The sequence below is a fragment of the Sphaerodactylus townsendi genome, linkage group LG10 (assembly GCF_021028975.2).
Source record: "Sphaerodactylus townsendi isolate TG3544 linkage group LG10, MPM_Stown_v2.3, whole genome shotgun sequence".
NCBI lineage: Eukaryota > Metazoa > Chordata > Lepidosauria > Squamata > Sphaerodactylidae > Sphaerodactylus > Sphaerodactylus townsendi.
Window position 1 is genome coordinate 36,947,639 of NC_059434.1, and position 16,807 is coordinate 36,964,445.

At 43.6% G+C, this 16,807-nt stretch overlaps 1 protein-coding gene across 1 annotated transcript; it reads right to left on the bottom strand.

Moving 5' to 3' along the window:
* Positions 1-8,868: 8,868 nt before the first annotated feature.
* SAP30 (Sin3A associated protein 30) lies at positions 8,869-15,700 on the bottom strand. Its single transcript, XM_048509638.1, has 4 exons — positions 14,558-15,700; positions 12,314-12,436; positions 11,272-11,370; positions 8,869-9,166 (listed from the first exon to the last, which is right to left on the bottom strand). The coding sequence occupies exons 1-4, from the start codon at positions 14,912-14,914 to the stop codon at positions 9,044-9,046; spliced, it is 702 nt and encodes a 233-aa protein (XP_048365595.1). The 5' UTR covers positions 14,915-15,700; the 3' UTR covers positions 8,869-9,043.
* Between the last annotated feature and the right edge of the window lie 1,107 nt (positions 15,701-16,807).

Consider the following 16,807-nt stretch of genomic DNA (forward strand, 5'->3'; position numbering starts at 1 on the left):
TTGTTTCCTTTATTAAATACTGCACATGTTAGAACTCTTCATATGGTTGAGGTAGCCCAGGTACAATTAGTGTATTAACTGGTTGGGATTTTGTTTCTGTTGTACCTGCTTTGGGTTGTTTGTATGTTTGGGAAGGACATAGATTTTGGGTGCTGTGTGGTTTCCGGGCTGTACGGCCGTGTTCTAGCAGCATTCTCTCCTGACGTTTCGCCTGCATCTGTGGCTGGCATCTTCAGAGGACCTGAAGATCCTCTGCCAGCCACAGGTGCAGGCGAAACGTCAGGAGAGAATGCTGCTAGAACACGGCCATACAGCCCGGAAACCACACAGCAGCCAAGTTATTCCGGCTGTGAAAGCCTTCGACAAGACATAGATTTTGATGGTTTGAAAATGCAATTTTATGTATTTATTAAAATATTTACACCCTGCCTTTTCTCTTGATTCAAGGCAGACGTATGTTTTCAGTTGTTGGATGCCTTGGTGGTCCTTGTACAAATTTACAAAATAAATGAATGAATGAATGCTCTCCCTTTTGGGGCTCTTAGCAAAGCAATGATTTGTCAACAGCTGTGCTGAAATAAACATAAATTCTGATCCCACAAGGTGGCGCTAGATAGCCTTAAATCAGGGATTTTCAAACAGCCACAATGAGGGCTATTTTACAGCCAGTAATTGTTATCCTCTCCAATCTGGGCCAGGGCCTGCAATGATACTTTGCAGTTCCATGTGGCTATACCATATTAACTAAGAGATATACCCAGGGATGCAATGTCATAGGCACTGCTGGAACATAATTCTTTATCTAGTAGAGAGTGGTCAGTGCTAGACCAGGGCTGGGGAAATCCCTGTTAAAAATCTCTGCTTGCCCTTAGGATATCCATGTTCTTTCAGTGTAATGTGCCTCACAGGGTTGATGTGAGGATAAAATAGAGCAATGAAGAACAATGTAAGCCACTTGGAGATCCTTGAAAAAGATGCAGCTTCCATTGTAGCAGTTAAGAGTTTGGGTATGTTTCTGGGAGACTCTGGTCCAAATTCTCACACTTCTGCTCACTGAATGACCTTGGGCCAGTTCCCTTGAGTTCCCTGTCCGCCCCAGACTTCATCCCCAAATCTCCAGTCGTTCCCCAACCTGGATCTGACAGCCCTACTTACAGGATAGGTTATGTGGATAAAATGGAGAAGAGAGCAATGTAAGGTGCTCTGGGTTCCCATTGGGGAGAAGTACAGGGTTGTAAATGCAATAAATATATGACATTTGAGATCACCAGCCAAACCAGGTATCCAGACTGTTAGGGTACTCCCCGAGAACCTAGAAAGTTAAAATCTGGTATATACATAGTTCAAGTCACTCAGATTACTGGAAAGTTTCTGAATGTGGGCCATTAGAATACTCTCCTTCAAAACAAGGAATAGGAAATACACTTCAGAGTGTTACGGGAGTTCCATATTGGCTGGAAAGTGAGGCCATGATGCTAGAAAAATATGAAAACGAGACTGGTTTCAGTACAACCTTATGCAGTATCATATGTTTAAAGCTTTTACTCCTGTTCAGTATATCTGTATGGTGCTGGTTTTATTGCATTTAGGTGTTTTGTGGTCTTTTTGCTGGTATGTAACAATGGCAATATATATATTTTAAATTAAGAACACAGAACACGATATTTATTGTGAATCACCACAAAGCATGTGATTGCATCATCAGTCATGCAACATTCTTAGACAGTCGGAGAGTTCCTCAGACACCACTCCAACTGCTCTATCCTCCAGCTACATTTATGGAAGGAGACTGCATGTATCTATACTGGTCCCAAGAAAAAACCAAAACCAAAGCCCCTGCAATACCTTTCATTAAGGCAAAGACAAGTAACCCCATGAACAAGCTTTCCATGTCACCATTTTTTCCTTCCCTGTCTATATATTGCAGACCCTTGTCTGTAATAAAAGGTGCCAAATCACTTATACCAGAAAAACTAATAAACATTGAGCAGAAAAGCACCCAAAACAAAACCTTGTTGAGTTTGTAGATACTTTTGGAATTTAGAGAATGGGGAACAGGTACCATCACAAAATGGCTGCCATAGGGTCTGGGCCAATCACAAAATATTGGGAGTTTGCAAACCAAGCATCTTCCTTATGATGGAGTGAGCTACTTGTGAATGGACATTCCCTGAAGACCTAAAACTTACGTCCCCTGGATTCTTCTAAAGCATCTCCTGGACCAATGAGTGGAGGAAAGCCAACCATCGGTATTTACACTGGGGAACAGATATGCTGTTGAAGAAGCAAATGGGGGCTAGAAAACCTATTAGCATGTACCATGCTGGGGATCACTGGGCTACAGAACACATCAGAGAGGTAGAATGCTGACTACCTTAGCATAAGTGCTGGTACAACAATGGTCCTTGGGTCATGCTATAACCAAAGTCCAGTGACACATTAAAGACTAACATTTATTTTAATATTCACTTTCATGAGTCAATACTCACTTCATTAACTGTGTATGAAAATTCTGTCATGAAGAATAAGCATGACCTCACAAAACAACCAGTCTCAAGGTTCTCTGGACCAAACAATTTTTTAAAAAAGATTTGGATCTGGGTTTCCCAAACTCATATTCTCTACATTCACACAGCTGCTGTGAGAAACAGCTTCTACAAAGAGAGAGAGAGAGAACAGACAGGCTCAGAATAATGCAGTGGGAGAATGATGGCTCCTGCTTTACCCTAAGATGGAAACCATGCTGAAGGGGAGTTATTTCCCTAATTTTGATGCTCCACCATGAGTATCTGAGAAGAACCTCCTCCCCCAAAAAACCCAAGCCAGGACCTGTCTCTTTTATAGCTACAAAATCGTAGTTCTGAGGGACAGTTCAATCTTTCATTGTGTTGATTAAAGGAGAAGCAAAGATAGCAGAGATTAGGAAATCAGGGCACAAGAGATACCTGGAAGCTACCAAGAACAGTGGTTCATGATTATTGACTTCCTTCTAGCCCATTCTCCCCATCTCCACCCCATGGTCTGCATAGCTGTTACCTTCACTGCTGCAATAAGATTTCTTTTTCTTCTTTTAAGCTGCTTCTGCTTCTGACAGATGTGACAATTTGTGGAAGAACCAGGATATGGGAAATGTGCTTGAGCAATGATTCATGACTTGGCAATGCACTGCCCAATTAAACTGTCTCTGTTCCAGTCACAGAATGTTACAGCTGGTGTGACCTGTTACAACTGTTTCTCCTTTTTAACACATTCACAAAATGTGTGTGTGTGTGTGTGTGTGAGTCCTTCACATAATTGTACATCTTGCGCTTGTAACAGACTTTTGATGGGTACTCAAGTAGTTCAGGGACCATGGATGAAAATAAAATAATTCAACAGTTACTCAAGCAGACACCTACTTGGAAGAACAGGAGGAGTTTGGATTTATACCCCACCTTTTTTTAAATGTGCAATTTTGCAACACGTATATGCTAATATGTCTTCACTCTTGCAGAGTGCATTTCTGCTTTATACCCTAGCCCAGGGTCACCTAGCTTTTTCAGTCTATGTGCTGGAATTCTGATCCAGTGTAGTACACACAGTCCAAAATGGCTGCCATGGAAGACACAGCCAACTACAAAATGACAGCCACAGGAGGCACCTGCTTTCTAGAATCACTTAGCAGGAGCAAGGTCAGAACAAGGTGGATACCTTGGCATACCTGGGCTCCCTGTTGGGGATTCCTGTTCCAGTCATTAGGTTTCAGCCACAATGACAAATGAGCCTGAGGTACATCACATGTACAAGTGCTTGTGAGATCAAGTAATGTGCATCCCAAACACAAGCTAATATTCACTCATAAAATTTTACAAGGGATTACCAAGACAAACCTTTCTCAATAAACTGCCCGGAATTCAAAGCTACACTTAAAAAGAGGAACTATAAAGGAGTTTTTTCATTGATCTATGGAAGCACCTGAAGCTTCCAAGTTAATTTCAGTTAAAAAGAACAGAGTACATATGATGAGCTATAGCATATTTATAGAACCACTTTGTGTTTCCTTATTTTGTTACACATTAAGCAGTAGTTACAGTAGCATTGCTTCGACTGCTTAAAATGCTAGGAGCAGCAGTGGCGTAGGAGGTTAAGAGCTCATGTATCTAATGTGGAGGAACCGGGTTTGATTCCCAGCTCTGCCACCTGAGCTGTGGAGGCTTATCTGGGGAATTCAGATTAGCCTGTACACTCCCACACACGCCAGCTGGGTGACCTTGGGCTAGTCACAGCTTCTCGGAGCTCTCTCAGCCCCACCTACCTCACAGGGTGTTTGCTGTGAGGAGGGAAGGGCAAGGAGATTGTAAGCCCCTTTGAGTCTCCTGCAGGAGAGAAAGGGGGGATATAAATCCAAACTCTTCTTCTTCTATATTCTATTGTTGCGTGATAGGTGGTAGAAAAATGATGGCAAGAGGGTTTACTTTCTGTAGCTGTGAATTATTTGGCTTTAATTACACTTGCTATCCACTATCTAATTGGTAAGGACACACATGACTGGCAGGCCAAAATCAAACCTTTGCTGAAAACACAAGATGGTTGAAATACCACTATAAAGTTTTTATTTCTTCCATGGGCATCCAACAATTCAGAAACATGAGAGAATCTTGCCTATTTGTCACAAAGCCCCAATAGCAGAAACTCAGGTTGAAAAATGGTTGTTAATTAGTCCATGCAAATATGGTTGTAGATAGACTACACCAGCTTAATCCTGCAAGTCTCACAAGGAAAACAGGATTTTTTTAACTGGAGGTGAATCAAATTCCACCTTTACTTCTTGACAGCCATGCTCACCTCTGCATTTGAGTCCCTACGCAACACACAAACCTGTTCCCATTGTTCCTGTGTGGGGTTTCCCTTCTCACACGTTTGTTTAGATATTTGTCCAATTATGTTTTTTAATGCTCAAAATCTTAGAATTGCCTCAGTGGTGCATTCCTGACATGAGCCAGCCAATGAGCACTGTGTACAAGCCTGGTCTTGAGAAGGGAGGGAGGTGTTTAACAGTTGTCCCAAGAGCTGACGAATCAATACTGCACTCACCCAGTTTCCACTCTAAATTAGACAGGTTAACTCTGAACCTGGTGATTGAAATGAGGGTTGAATATGATTTGCCTTCACTTTAAGTCTCATTTAGTATCACAGGTCTATATAAAGTTCAACTCTCCAATATGGATGCAGCTCACCAGCTGACTTAAGTTCCTTCAGGATTTCATGAACCTGGCAAGCAGAGAGACTGAATGAACAGGAGTCTATTGAAAAGTACATTCAAAACATTGAAATATTTAAAATGTTCTGGCATAGTATGGAAAGAAGTTTTCATCCTGTTTTTAAGAAGCCAGAGAACAAGACTTGAATTTGAGCCACAGATAGTACATGATAAACATTTGGATATTACAGCAAGCAGATGAATGTCACCTATTCCCACTTGCTAGAATATCGCTGTCTTGCAACAATCCCAACTGGAAACTAGAGCACCTTTAAGAGCAGTATGCAATAGTAATTCAGCTATGCAACAGCATCCAACCTAGCTCAGCCTTTTCAATTCGACTTGCTGGCTCATCTTGTATAATCCTCACAGTTCTCATCCAAATGCTTTGAATGCATTAACATCCTTCTAAAGTTCTAGATCACCCCAAACTAACCTAAATCATGCTGAGCATTGCAATATTTTTACTCCCAGGGGATTAGAAGGGTACTTTACTCCCAAAGTGGGAGTACTACAAAGTACTACAAGGTGGTAAAACATTTGCTTTTTGATCAGACAGGATCTGAATATGAGTCAGTGTAACATTTCAATATTTTCATAATAATGCCACTGCCTACATAGTTTCTCTGAGATTGTATTTATATGCTGGTTCTTCTTTCCTGTATTTTATGCTTTATAACACAGGCTGTATCATGCAGTTTTTAAAATAGGTCTTCAATTCAAAATATCAGCTAAGCCATGAACAATATTTCATCCTCATTTTAATATGGGGCTAATACTATGCAGCAGTTAGTGTTCGAGATCACTGAGAAAAAGTATAAGAAGGGTTATGAACACTTAATATAGAAGACATTGCACAAAGTAGACAAAATCTTAGTAAATTAGCACCATTCCAGCTCTGTAGTATGTCTTCTGCAGTTTAGCATCAATGTTGCTTCTGTTTAAGATGTTATGATGTTGAACAGTTCTGTGAGGCCACTAGAAACTCTCCAAAAAGGGGTTACTATAACAGCAACCCATAATGGCTTATAATGGTAAAGGGAATCACTCAAACCAGGAACAAGGGCACACATTCTTCTCTATGATCTTGTTTTATTCCATTTTTGGACAACACAACTGAGGGACACTGAAAAAGTAATGCTAAAAATATCGCAATACTTGGTTGTCTGCTACAGTGAGTTTGAAGACTAGTTTATGGGAAACCACCTTGTTAAAAATCACCTTAATACGTTGTGTTTAAAGACGGAGCCTATGCATATTTAGTTGCATGCAAGTCCTGCAGAATCAACAGGGTTTATACCCAGAAAATTGTGCATAGGGGAACAGCCTTCATTTTCAATCACTCTTTTTCTCTAGCCAGTCTATGAAACAAAAACATTCCACTCGGGTCTTTGAATTTAACCACAAGGCAAAGGTGCCTCATAAAGCACTGTGTGAATTCGAAAGCAAAGAAAATTACAGACCACAAAACAGATCAGGTAAATTTACCCAGACTCACCTGCTTCTTCATGTTGCAGCCCAGTCCTAATCATTTTTTAGTTCATACCATTGATTTCAGTACTCTCCAGGGAAGATGAGCAAGAGAGAAGCTCTTGATCATTAATTCTCATTTTTTTAAAGTTAGTCTTCAAAGTAACTTGCTCTCAATCAGGTATCAAAAGACAATAATAATATGCCTCAGCAGCATAATAGGTGCTCAACAAGTAGCAAATTGAGTCTATATATAGTTTCTTGTTTAAGAAAAAAATTAAGCCTAATCTGTCAACTAATCAAATCCTGCTAAAATTAACTACATCTGCATATTTCAACAAGATTAAATAACTGGCATTGGCCACATTTACACTAAACTGGGCTGACAGTAAATCCAACACAGGGAAACTTGTATCCAACACAGGGAAAACATGCACAGTGAGATGCATGAACTTAAGGCAAGTGATTTGAAACCAGCACACAGAGCTCTGGTAGTACTAATGATTAGCATACTAGCACCCCAAAATGATGCTGTTATGCATAACTACTAGTATAGCAGACAAGGGGCTTGTACCTTACCACTTTACTTCACAACGTTAGAAGCATCCCTTCAACCTATGTGCCTCTTAAACCTGAAGAAGAGTTGCTTAAGTTGGAGGAAAGTAAATCCAGACCCATTAGCCAGTTGCAGAAAAATTAAACAGGAATCCGCTTGCACACTAAAGTCTAACGAAATTTATCCTGGCAAAAACTGTTGCAGGTTAGAACTCAGGCCCCTTCCGCACACACAAAATAATGTGTTTTCAAACCACTTTCACAACTGTTTGCAAGTGGATTTTGCCATTCCGCACAGCTTCAAAGAGCACTGAAAGCAGTTTGAAAGTGCATTATTCTGCATGTGTGGAATGAGTCTCACTTTTGAATAATGTGCTGAACCACAGAACCTGCAGCTTTTCAGTATATCTGCTATAGATGAACCCTTCATGAGTCTGAAAAAGTGAGCTTTCGTCCATGAAAGTTTAGGCTGGAATAAGTTTTGTTAGTTATCAAGATGCCACTGAACTCATATAGAACTAAGTGGGAAAATGGCTTTAAACTTTGCTGAGTGAAAGGGTAGAATATTATCAGGATAAAGCCTGCAACTGTGTCTGCACACTGGTTGATCATTCCAAGAAAGGTGATCACTATAGATTAAAGTCACTTTTCAAGTCAAACTGACAACAAAGAAGGGATCTTATTCTCATCAACTACAGAACTAGTACAGAAATGAAGAGTACAAAGAAATATCAATACAAAACATTCAGCTTGTTATTCCCCATGTAGGAGTCCCATAGTGGACAGAGAAAGAGAAAAAAATTGTACACTTATGGAAGACTCTGGGAATATTCTAGAATTTGAGTTTACAGTCTACAGCCTCCAGTACCACTAGTACTATACGTTATATTGGAAGCCTGCATGTAATAGCAGTCATATGAGTTGCAACCAAGTTGGTTACTTTGAAAGTAGCAAATGTACAACAGCTAGTACTAAAGCTCAGCTCAGATACCCTGTTAAAGTGGTGATTTTATGAGCATAGTTTAGAATTCATTCCATATTTTGAGCTTTCAAGCAACTGTTTCAGAGTTACATGCCTGCTTTCATTTTCTGGCCCCAGTGTCAAAAATTCACTTGTCTCCATGCTCCAGCAAAAGTTTAAGCAGTAATTTACAGTTTGTGAATTCAGAAATGCTCCCAGATTTAGTTAACACACCGAATGGTTTACATACCTATTTCAGACCATGATTTCCAATTCATGGTTCAAGAGCTGCTACCAAACCAGGTCTATCAATACAGACATTGTGCCAAAGAATTCCAAGATATTTGAATCGACACAAAAGGTACATCAGAATAAGAGAACTCAGATTGTATTTAGAGTTCTATGCAAAGACCGCAAGAAAAAACTCAAATGCCATCAGTAGACTTTGCAACTAAATTGCTGGAAGGTAATTTGATAATGAAAGGTGCAACTGCAGTTTCACGGCAACATCCAGATTAAATATATAGAAAATATTACTTTCAGAGGATATTCTGCATTTCAACTTATCCCAGGAAATGAACAGAAAAGACTGAAAAGAACAGCCTTAGACGCATGCCAGATAGCAAACCCATGCAGGCACAGAAACATCAATAGTATTTATTTAAAATATCTTTTACCATGGAAATATCATTTTTGAGCAATCCCCCCGAAAGCCATGAAAAATAACATCAGGATTTCATCCCTGAATACCAGTTACAAAGAAAACTTCAGTACATCCAAAACAGTCATTAAAGTCTGCAAATCCCAAATTTGCTTATTTAGTGGACAGCACTATCCATTTTTAGGTCAGATTTGTTCTTGTCATTCTTCACAGAGTAGATGAAATAGGTTAAGGTGTCCTTTTCATTCACTGGAATAGTCCGAAAATGACATCCAATTATCTGTAAGAAAAGGTTCACTAAATGTTAACTGTTACCACTCACACTCTGTACACTGGCAATTCATTTGTTGATATAGCTGAAACTAGTCTTGGTTAAAAAAACAGGACATATTTTTCAAGCTTGTTTGCTGTTACACACAATCAGCATCACTTCATCAATTTTTTTTCTAAAAGGAACACATCACTTCTTTATCAGAGCTGTATCCTATTTCATTCAGACTGAATTATGATATGGATACCAAACACTCCAAACTTAAAATGTTTTACTAAAAATTCTGGGCCACTGGGAATTATTTCCAGTAGTCCATTCAATTTCAAACAGCAACAGAAAGAAAATGGCTCTGAAGACATAATCCAGCCACGTCATGAGTTCTGCATAAGGAGTAGTGTTTTTTTCTGGCAAGGAAGTACAGGGTAAGTACTAAGACCGCATATTGTAAACATGAGTTTGGTTTAGAACAGGGGTAGGGAACCTTTAACACTCAAAGAGCCATTTGGACCCATTTTCCACGAGAAAAGAAAACACTTGGAGCCGCAAATAATTTTTGACATTTAAAATAAAGATAACGCTTATATATATAGGGGTTTTTTTACCTTTTACTCCGCTCATTCTGAGAAGCGCATGGATGCGCCCGCCCTGCTGCCTGCAGGGCGGGCAAAGATGAAGCCGGCGGCTCGGCCTCGCCTGCCGCTAGGAAAGCGCTCACCCCGCTCCCACGGGGAGGGGCGAGAAGGGAAGCCCGCAGCGCGGCCCAGCCGACCATGGGCAGTTGGTGCGCCTGCCCTGCTGCCCGCAGGGCAGGCAAGCATGTGGCCGGCGGCTTGGCTAGTGGAGCCACAGTGCAAGGGCAGAAGAGCCGCATGTGGCTCTCGAGCCGCAGGTTCCCTACCCCTGGTTTAGAATATCTAGCTCCAAACTAATCAATCTGGTTCCAACATGTTAGTGGGGATGTTAATGTTTTGCCTTTGTGTTCTTCTTTATAGAGAATAAAAATATCTTAGATATGTATAATTAAGAGAACATTTAAATAGCTTTAAAAGGGGCTTGGACAGATTTATGGAGGAGAAGTCGATTTATGGCTACCAATCTTGATCCTCTTTGATCTGAGATTGCAAATGCCTTAACAGACCAGGTGCTCGGGAGCAACAGCCGCAGAAAGCCATTGCTTTCACATCCTGCATGTGAGCTCCCAAAGGCACCTGGTGGGCCACTGCGAGTAGCAGAGTGCTGGACTAGATTGACTCTAGTCTGATCCAGCTGACTTGTTCTTATGTTCTTAACATTTATGAATCATTCCTGTTTTAGAACTGACAAAATTAAAAAATGAACACATCACCAGAACTCAACACTATTCACCTGCTAGCTCATAAATAACTCCAACAAGAAATGCTGATATTTTAAGATGACTATGCAACGTTAAAATCAGCTCTTAACAGTGAATTAGAAGGTTGTCAATGCAACACCAACACCAAGCGATGTAGAGCATAAAGAAGGGTATCCAGGAGAGCAGAAACCCATGAAGGTAACTTCTGCATCACATCAGTAGGCAGAAAGGATGGTTTAATCTAGAGTTTTCAGAAAGGGTAAATATCCATGTTTTTAAATTCTTGGATAGTATCAACAGAATGTATGTGAAGGCAGTCTTCTGGTTCTAACAAAGTGTCTTACCAAAGACTCTTCAGAAACAAAGACAGGTCATGTTAATGAAAAAAAGTGAAAGAAATAAAAACTGTTTTCCACAATGGAGAAAAAGATAGTAACATCCTGCCCCCAATCTATACTGAAACTGGTACATACTTGCCACAAAATCTCAGCTCCCATACTAATGACCTAACAGTTTGAAGAATCTTTGGGAGATCCTCATTGCCAATTAGGGATATCAGCATCCTAAGCACTTTTATTTAATCTCAGTTTTGACTATTACTGTGAGAAATTTGCATAACTATAAGTACAAAAGCAAAAAAATGGCTAGGGATATGGTGAGGAAGAAAACAGGAAGGACACTACACTCAGTGGAGAGGGAAAAGAGGCAGTCCTTAACAGACAAAGGTTGAAAAACCATAGTTCAAAAGGATCACATACACTAAAGTTAAATTTGCACGTACTTCAACAAGCTGTGCTTTGTTAAGTCCTGGTCTAGTCTGTAACTTGAAGTGCCTTTTGTATCTTCTTAGTGTGTTTACTTGCAACTGAAACAGATCAACCTATAAAGGAAGCAACAAAATTATTTAATCTGAACACAGACATGCAAGTTACACTTACTGTGAGGTTGTAGCTTGAAAGCTTCAGCTGTTTTTTTTCTATGCTGTCATTTGTACCATGTGATTCTACTGCATTGCAATGTGAAGTTCTAGCACAAGACCAGCTTCTGAAATCAAGAGGTGGTGCCAAAATTCTACGTGATGGCTCTCATCCAACAGAGTTGCAGCAGTGGCAGAAGATATAATTGTGAAAGCAGTTTCAAGAGGTTTCTGCATGAGGAATTTAAGCACCCCATTTGCACTATCATCCAAAACTAAACTCTTTACAGTTCAATCCAGACGGGCTGGCAGGGACGGTGCCACTTCAGCGCTGCCCCTCCAAAGGGCTTTCCCACAGAACAAGAAACTCAAAACAGTTAAAACAAAACAGAAAACCCTGAACCTAGGGGAGAATAGAGACACACCACATAAATCATGGCTTATCTCTGCCAGTGGCTGCACCAGCACATAGGGCCTGGCTCGGCACTGGAGGTTGACTAAGGTCAATCATGTCCATGGCCACGTTGGCACAGTATTTTGCTCCAGCAGGCCTGGGTGGCAAGGGACACTTCTGGGTTAAGTAAGTTGCCCCTCCACTGGTGTGTACTCACACCAGTGCAGGGGTGCACCAGCTCTTGAGACAGATTCGGCCCTTCCACTGTATTGGGGTGCCCATGAAGTATTTAATACTGATGTTAAGAACACTGCCCTCTACACTTGTTTTACATGCCCAAACTCTTTAAAGAGAATAAACACTATCATGAAACACAACCCCACACATATACAACATGGGTTTAAAAAATGTCTGAGCCACTAATTGGAACCCTAGGTAATGGACAAAGAATTTTTTCAGGAGCCCTGTTTAAGAATCTTCTAATGTCTACAATGACAAGAACTGTTGATTTACCTCTGGAGTATCAACATCTTGCACAGGTGAATCCCCATCATCATCACTGCCTTTTCTCTTTCTTCGGTTTCGGACGCTTTGGATTAAGTTTTTGTGAAAGTCACAAATATACAAGTTCCTTGCCTAAAAGTTTAAAGAGACATGTTAACAATGTCACTCAACTGGACCAAAATTTCAACCTTCTTCATTGCATATGCTATATCTAATCAACAGGGGCTTACCGCAAAAGTCAATGATTCCCATGTCTTACTGTAAAACACACAATAAACACACAAACTTTTGACTGTATTTAAGCTTCCAGAGGAAATGTGGTGCATTAAAAGAAAAAAAAGTTACTGCACTGCGGCCAACTTGGCTCCGGAAATGCCTTTCATCACTGTATCACTCCCACAGGCCAAGTAAAGACTAGAACAGAAGACTTTTTAGAATAGGCAGGCAGAAGGAGGAAAAGTAACAAAACAAAGTGTTTCAGTTTTGTTAAAGTTTTCGTTGCTAATTGAAAAACTTTTAATAAAATTTAAAATGTTCCAGGCCAATCTACTGAATATTTTTTATACATCTGTTTCTTTGATTGCAAAATCCAGGACTACAGAGGCTGCAAGAAATGTATCTATTTCTTGAGGGTCAGGAGATGCTCTTCATTTTGACATATGAATACCTTGGAACCCCAAGCTTTCTGAAGCTACTGAGAACAACATCTACATAGCACACAATGATCGTAAACACCTTCAGTGGAATCAGGTAAGTGGGATTTAAGACCACATCTAGCACTTCATCCCTAACCACACTTACCACTGGACTCTGGTGGCACTTACCAGTAAACAGTCACAGCATCAGGCTGCAAAGCGTGCACTTGGAAAGCATCTTGCACCAAAGCAGCAGTGCAAATATCACAACTAGTGTGCAAGCTTTGTGAAGCAAAGCAAACTGAAAACAATCTCCAAAAGCCTTGATCTCCTGACAGCAGGTAGCAAATTCAACAAATTTTCTTAGAAACCTCTTTTGTTCTGCTAGCAGTTTACAGCACACATTAATTCTGTCAGCACACACACACACAAGCACTGGTGCGCATTAACAGGAACGAACAAGTATTCATTGAGCATTAGGGACCCATATAAGCCGGCAGACATTTACTGCGCAGGTTAACGTGCTCCGACTTTAGGAATGCCTATTTTGCTAAATGGCTCCTCTGCTGTCCCCGTTTTTCATTTTGTATTTGGGAGGAAAGAGGATGGGAGCCAACCTTGGATGGACTCTGGGTTGCAGCAGTGATTTCACTTGCCAGAAAGGGGCTAAGGGGAGCCTGCAAGCTGCCAAGGGGAAGGAGCCACAGTGGCAAAGTCGGACGTGCAATACTGCAGCACGAGGCGAAGCAGCCAAGGACTGCCCTCTCCAGGGGAAAACAGAAGCACTCCAGAAAACGCACGCGCGCGCGCACACACACACACACACCAGAGTCCTCAGAGAAAGCGAAACCTAAATGAAATGAGATCTTCCGCACAAAAACTCAGTCTAGGAAGCCCCATTTCTTACTCTGAGAAATTCCCACGAATTTACCTAAAAAGCGACCCCCCCCCCCCTTGGTGTGTTGCGAAGATGAAGGAGATGGATGGGAAACGGTTAAAATACAATGTATGGAAAAGAGAAGTGGGGGGGGGGGGCGGAGAAGGGGACTTCTATTTGCACTCACAAAGACCAGCAGCAGAACCGGCTGAGCTTTTGCAACGTCAGCCATGCAGCCGACTGCTCCAAGGGCAAAACACAAAACGAGGAATGCGGGGGGGGGGGGGGGGGGATGTTGAGAAAGCCCCCGGCAAGCACGAAGAAGGAGAAAGCAACTCCGCTTGCCTTGGATATCTCTAATAATTTAAGCGACTGACCCTTTCCTATGCAAAGACCTCTTCTTCCGGGGAGGACGTAACTCGGGCGGAGGAGGAAAAAAAGAGAACGGGGTGGAGGCCAAGAGGGCGACAGGATGGACGGAAAGCAAACCCGCCTCCCCTGAAGCTCTGCGATCGAGCCAGATTTTCTAAAAGGAAGCCAAGTGCAGCGTCAGGCTCTGCACGGAAGCCTGCTCTGCTTTCATCGTTCCCCTGCCCTCCATTCGCTTTTGTTTGCTTGGCCACTACCTCCCCCCCCCCCCACCCGGGAGAGTGCATGGCCGGGGGGGGGGGGGTTGGAAGTCCCCCACTAACTTGGCCCGGGGGGTGAGCTCGAGAGATGACCTCCCTCTCTCCCACTCACGCTCTTGTCCAGCTCGATCTTGACTTTCTTCTGCGAGATGCTCTTCTGGATGCGCTTGCTGAAGCTGGCGTTGCCCGCCGCCCGGCTACACCGCTCGCCTTCCTCGCGCAGGCAACACAGCTGCCCCGCGCCACCGCCGCCACCAGCAGCAGCATTTGCAGCTGCCACCGCGGGAGGTCCGGCCGGGCCTGCGGCTGTTGCAGCAGCAGAAGCAGCGCCGAGCCCGGCCGGCGGCTGAGGGAGCGGCGGCGGCGGCGGCAGGACTTCGACGGCCGCCGCCGCGTTGGCCACCACGGCAGGGACGGCGGCGGCTTCTCCCCCGCCACGGGCGACTTCTTCGGGGCTGAAGCCGTTCATGGCGCACGGCCGGCGCCTCGACGGGAAAGTCACTCGACCGGGCGGCGGCGGCACGTCTGCTGCGACGCCGCCGCCTCCGTCTCCCCTATGGTCAGGGCGGCCCAGGAGGGGACAGAGAGGGCCGGGCAGCCGGTCCGCGTCCTACAGCCGCCTCCAAGGGAGGAAGACCCACTAGTCCTTCCTCTCCCACCTCCGCTCGCTGCAAAAAGCGGCCGGGCACGAGCAGTCCGGCCAGGGCGAGCAGCAAATCTTGCACGCCTCGCTGGGCAACGCTCAAAGCCGGAGCTCGGCTCCTTTCGAGTGGCCCGCGCCGCTTCCCGCTCCGGTCACGCACGGAAGACTTTTCTGTTGTTTTGTCTTCGGCCGCCGCAGCCCGGCGATGCCAGCAACAACCTGCCCTGCTTTGCTCGCGCTGGATGTACGTGTGTGTTTTTCTTTCTGCCTTTCCTCCCTCCGTCCACGGGCGGTCATGGGAAAGGTAGTTTTGTCTGGCCTCCTTCGATCAAAGACCCAGTCGGGCTGCAGACTACAAATCCCGAAATGCATTGCCCCCTCCGATGTTTAATTTATTTACAAAGCGGCGGCGGATTGCAGCTCCCGATTCCACGCGTGCAGGCACGGGCCATTTAACTGCAAACGAGCCGGGCAAGCGGCTCTCCTTATTCTCCCATCCTGGTGTGGAGAGAAGAGGGTGGAAAATCCTCAAACTGCCCTCGCTCGAGCTACTCGTGTCTTACTATAGGTTCAAAAATATATATCCGGCCTCGTGCAACACAAACACTCCATCACGGGGGTGCTTTACGCCAGCCGGCGAGTGTAGCAGCAATGCACACCCACATCAGAGGCGGGGCTCTAAGGCCCTTCCCCCCCCCGCCCCCGAGGGCTCCAGCAGCCGTTAGGATTTGAAATCTAAGTGCTTGGGAGAAAGTTGACAATGGAAGAACTGCCTCCGTCTGAACCTGCAGACAGTCAGTCGAGTCAAGCCAAAACTCCTTCAGAGACAGCCGCCTGAGCAAATCACACAGTGCCCACTGCTGGGCTGGGCCTGTCTCTAGCAAGTCTCCTCTGTCAGGAGACATAACGGGGAAACTATGCTGCTTGGGCCTTTAAGTTCACTCTTCCTTTCTGCCCTCTCCACGTTTTACTTGGAAGGCTCAGCAATATAGCTGTGGCTACTTAGCAGCATCCAAAAATGGCAAATGAAAGTAGTCGCGTATTCTAGCCTCACGCCTCTTACTCTGCTGGCCTTTTTGAGATTCAGGACTTGGAGTAAATGATCACTTGGGTAAGATTTGGAGTGCTGAAGTAGGCAAAGGCTGGAACTGGATTTGCACTGAATGGTTAGGGTTTTATGAACTAGTGGAGCCAGGGAAAACAGCCTAAATAGGCAAGGATGCAATTGGACCCAACTGCAGTGCAAGCAGGTGCTGGAATTCCCGAGGCTACACTGTGCTATGGGGATAGTGCAAGATGCCCTGAAGGGTTGGACCCTACTTGAACTGAGCTGTCAGTGTAACAGATGTTGTGCTCTCACTCCCAGCCCCCATGTGGGTGTTTCAGATGGTGGTAGTTCCTTGCAGGATCCTGAACAAGGCATAGTGTAGCCTCAGGAATTCCCGTGCTTGCCTATAGTGCAGGTAGGGCCAATTGAATCCCGCCCTGTTTAAGGCATTCCTGTGTTCTGATTGCTTGTTAGTTGTTTTGCATAAGCATCAAACTTGCATACAGTAGACTGGTAACTGATAAAAAGGGACAGGACTTTTGACCATCTGCCACAATCATGTACTTGGGGTGGAAGTGGATTAAAGGCACAGAATCACTGAAGGGGTTTTTTCTCCCAATTCAGTTAAAATAAAGTTGAACTGATGCCACTCCAAAATATTTTTCACTGTT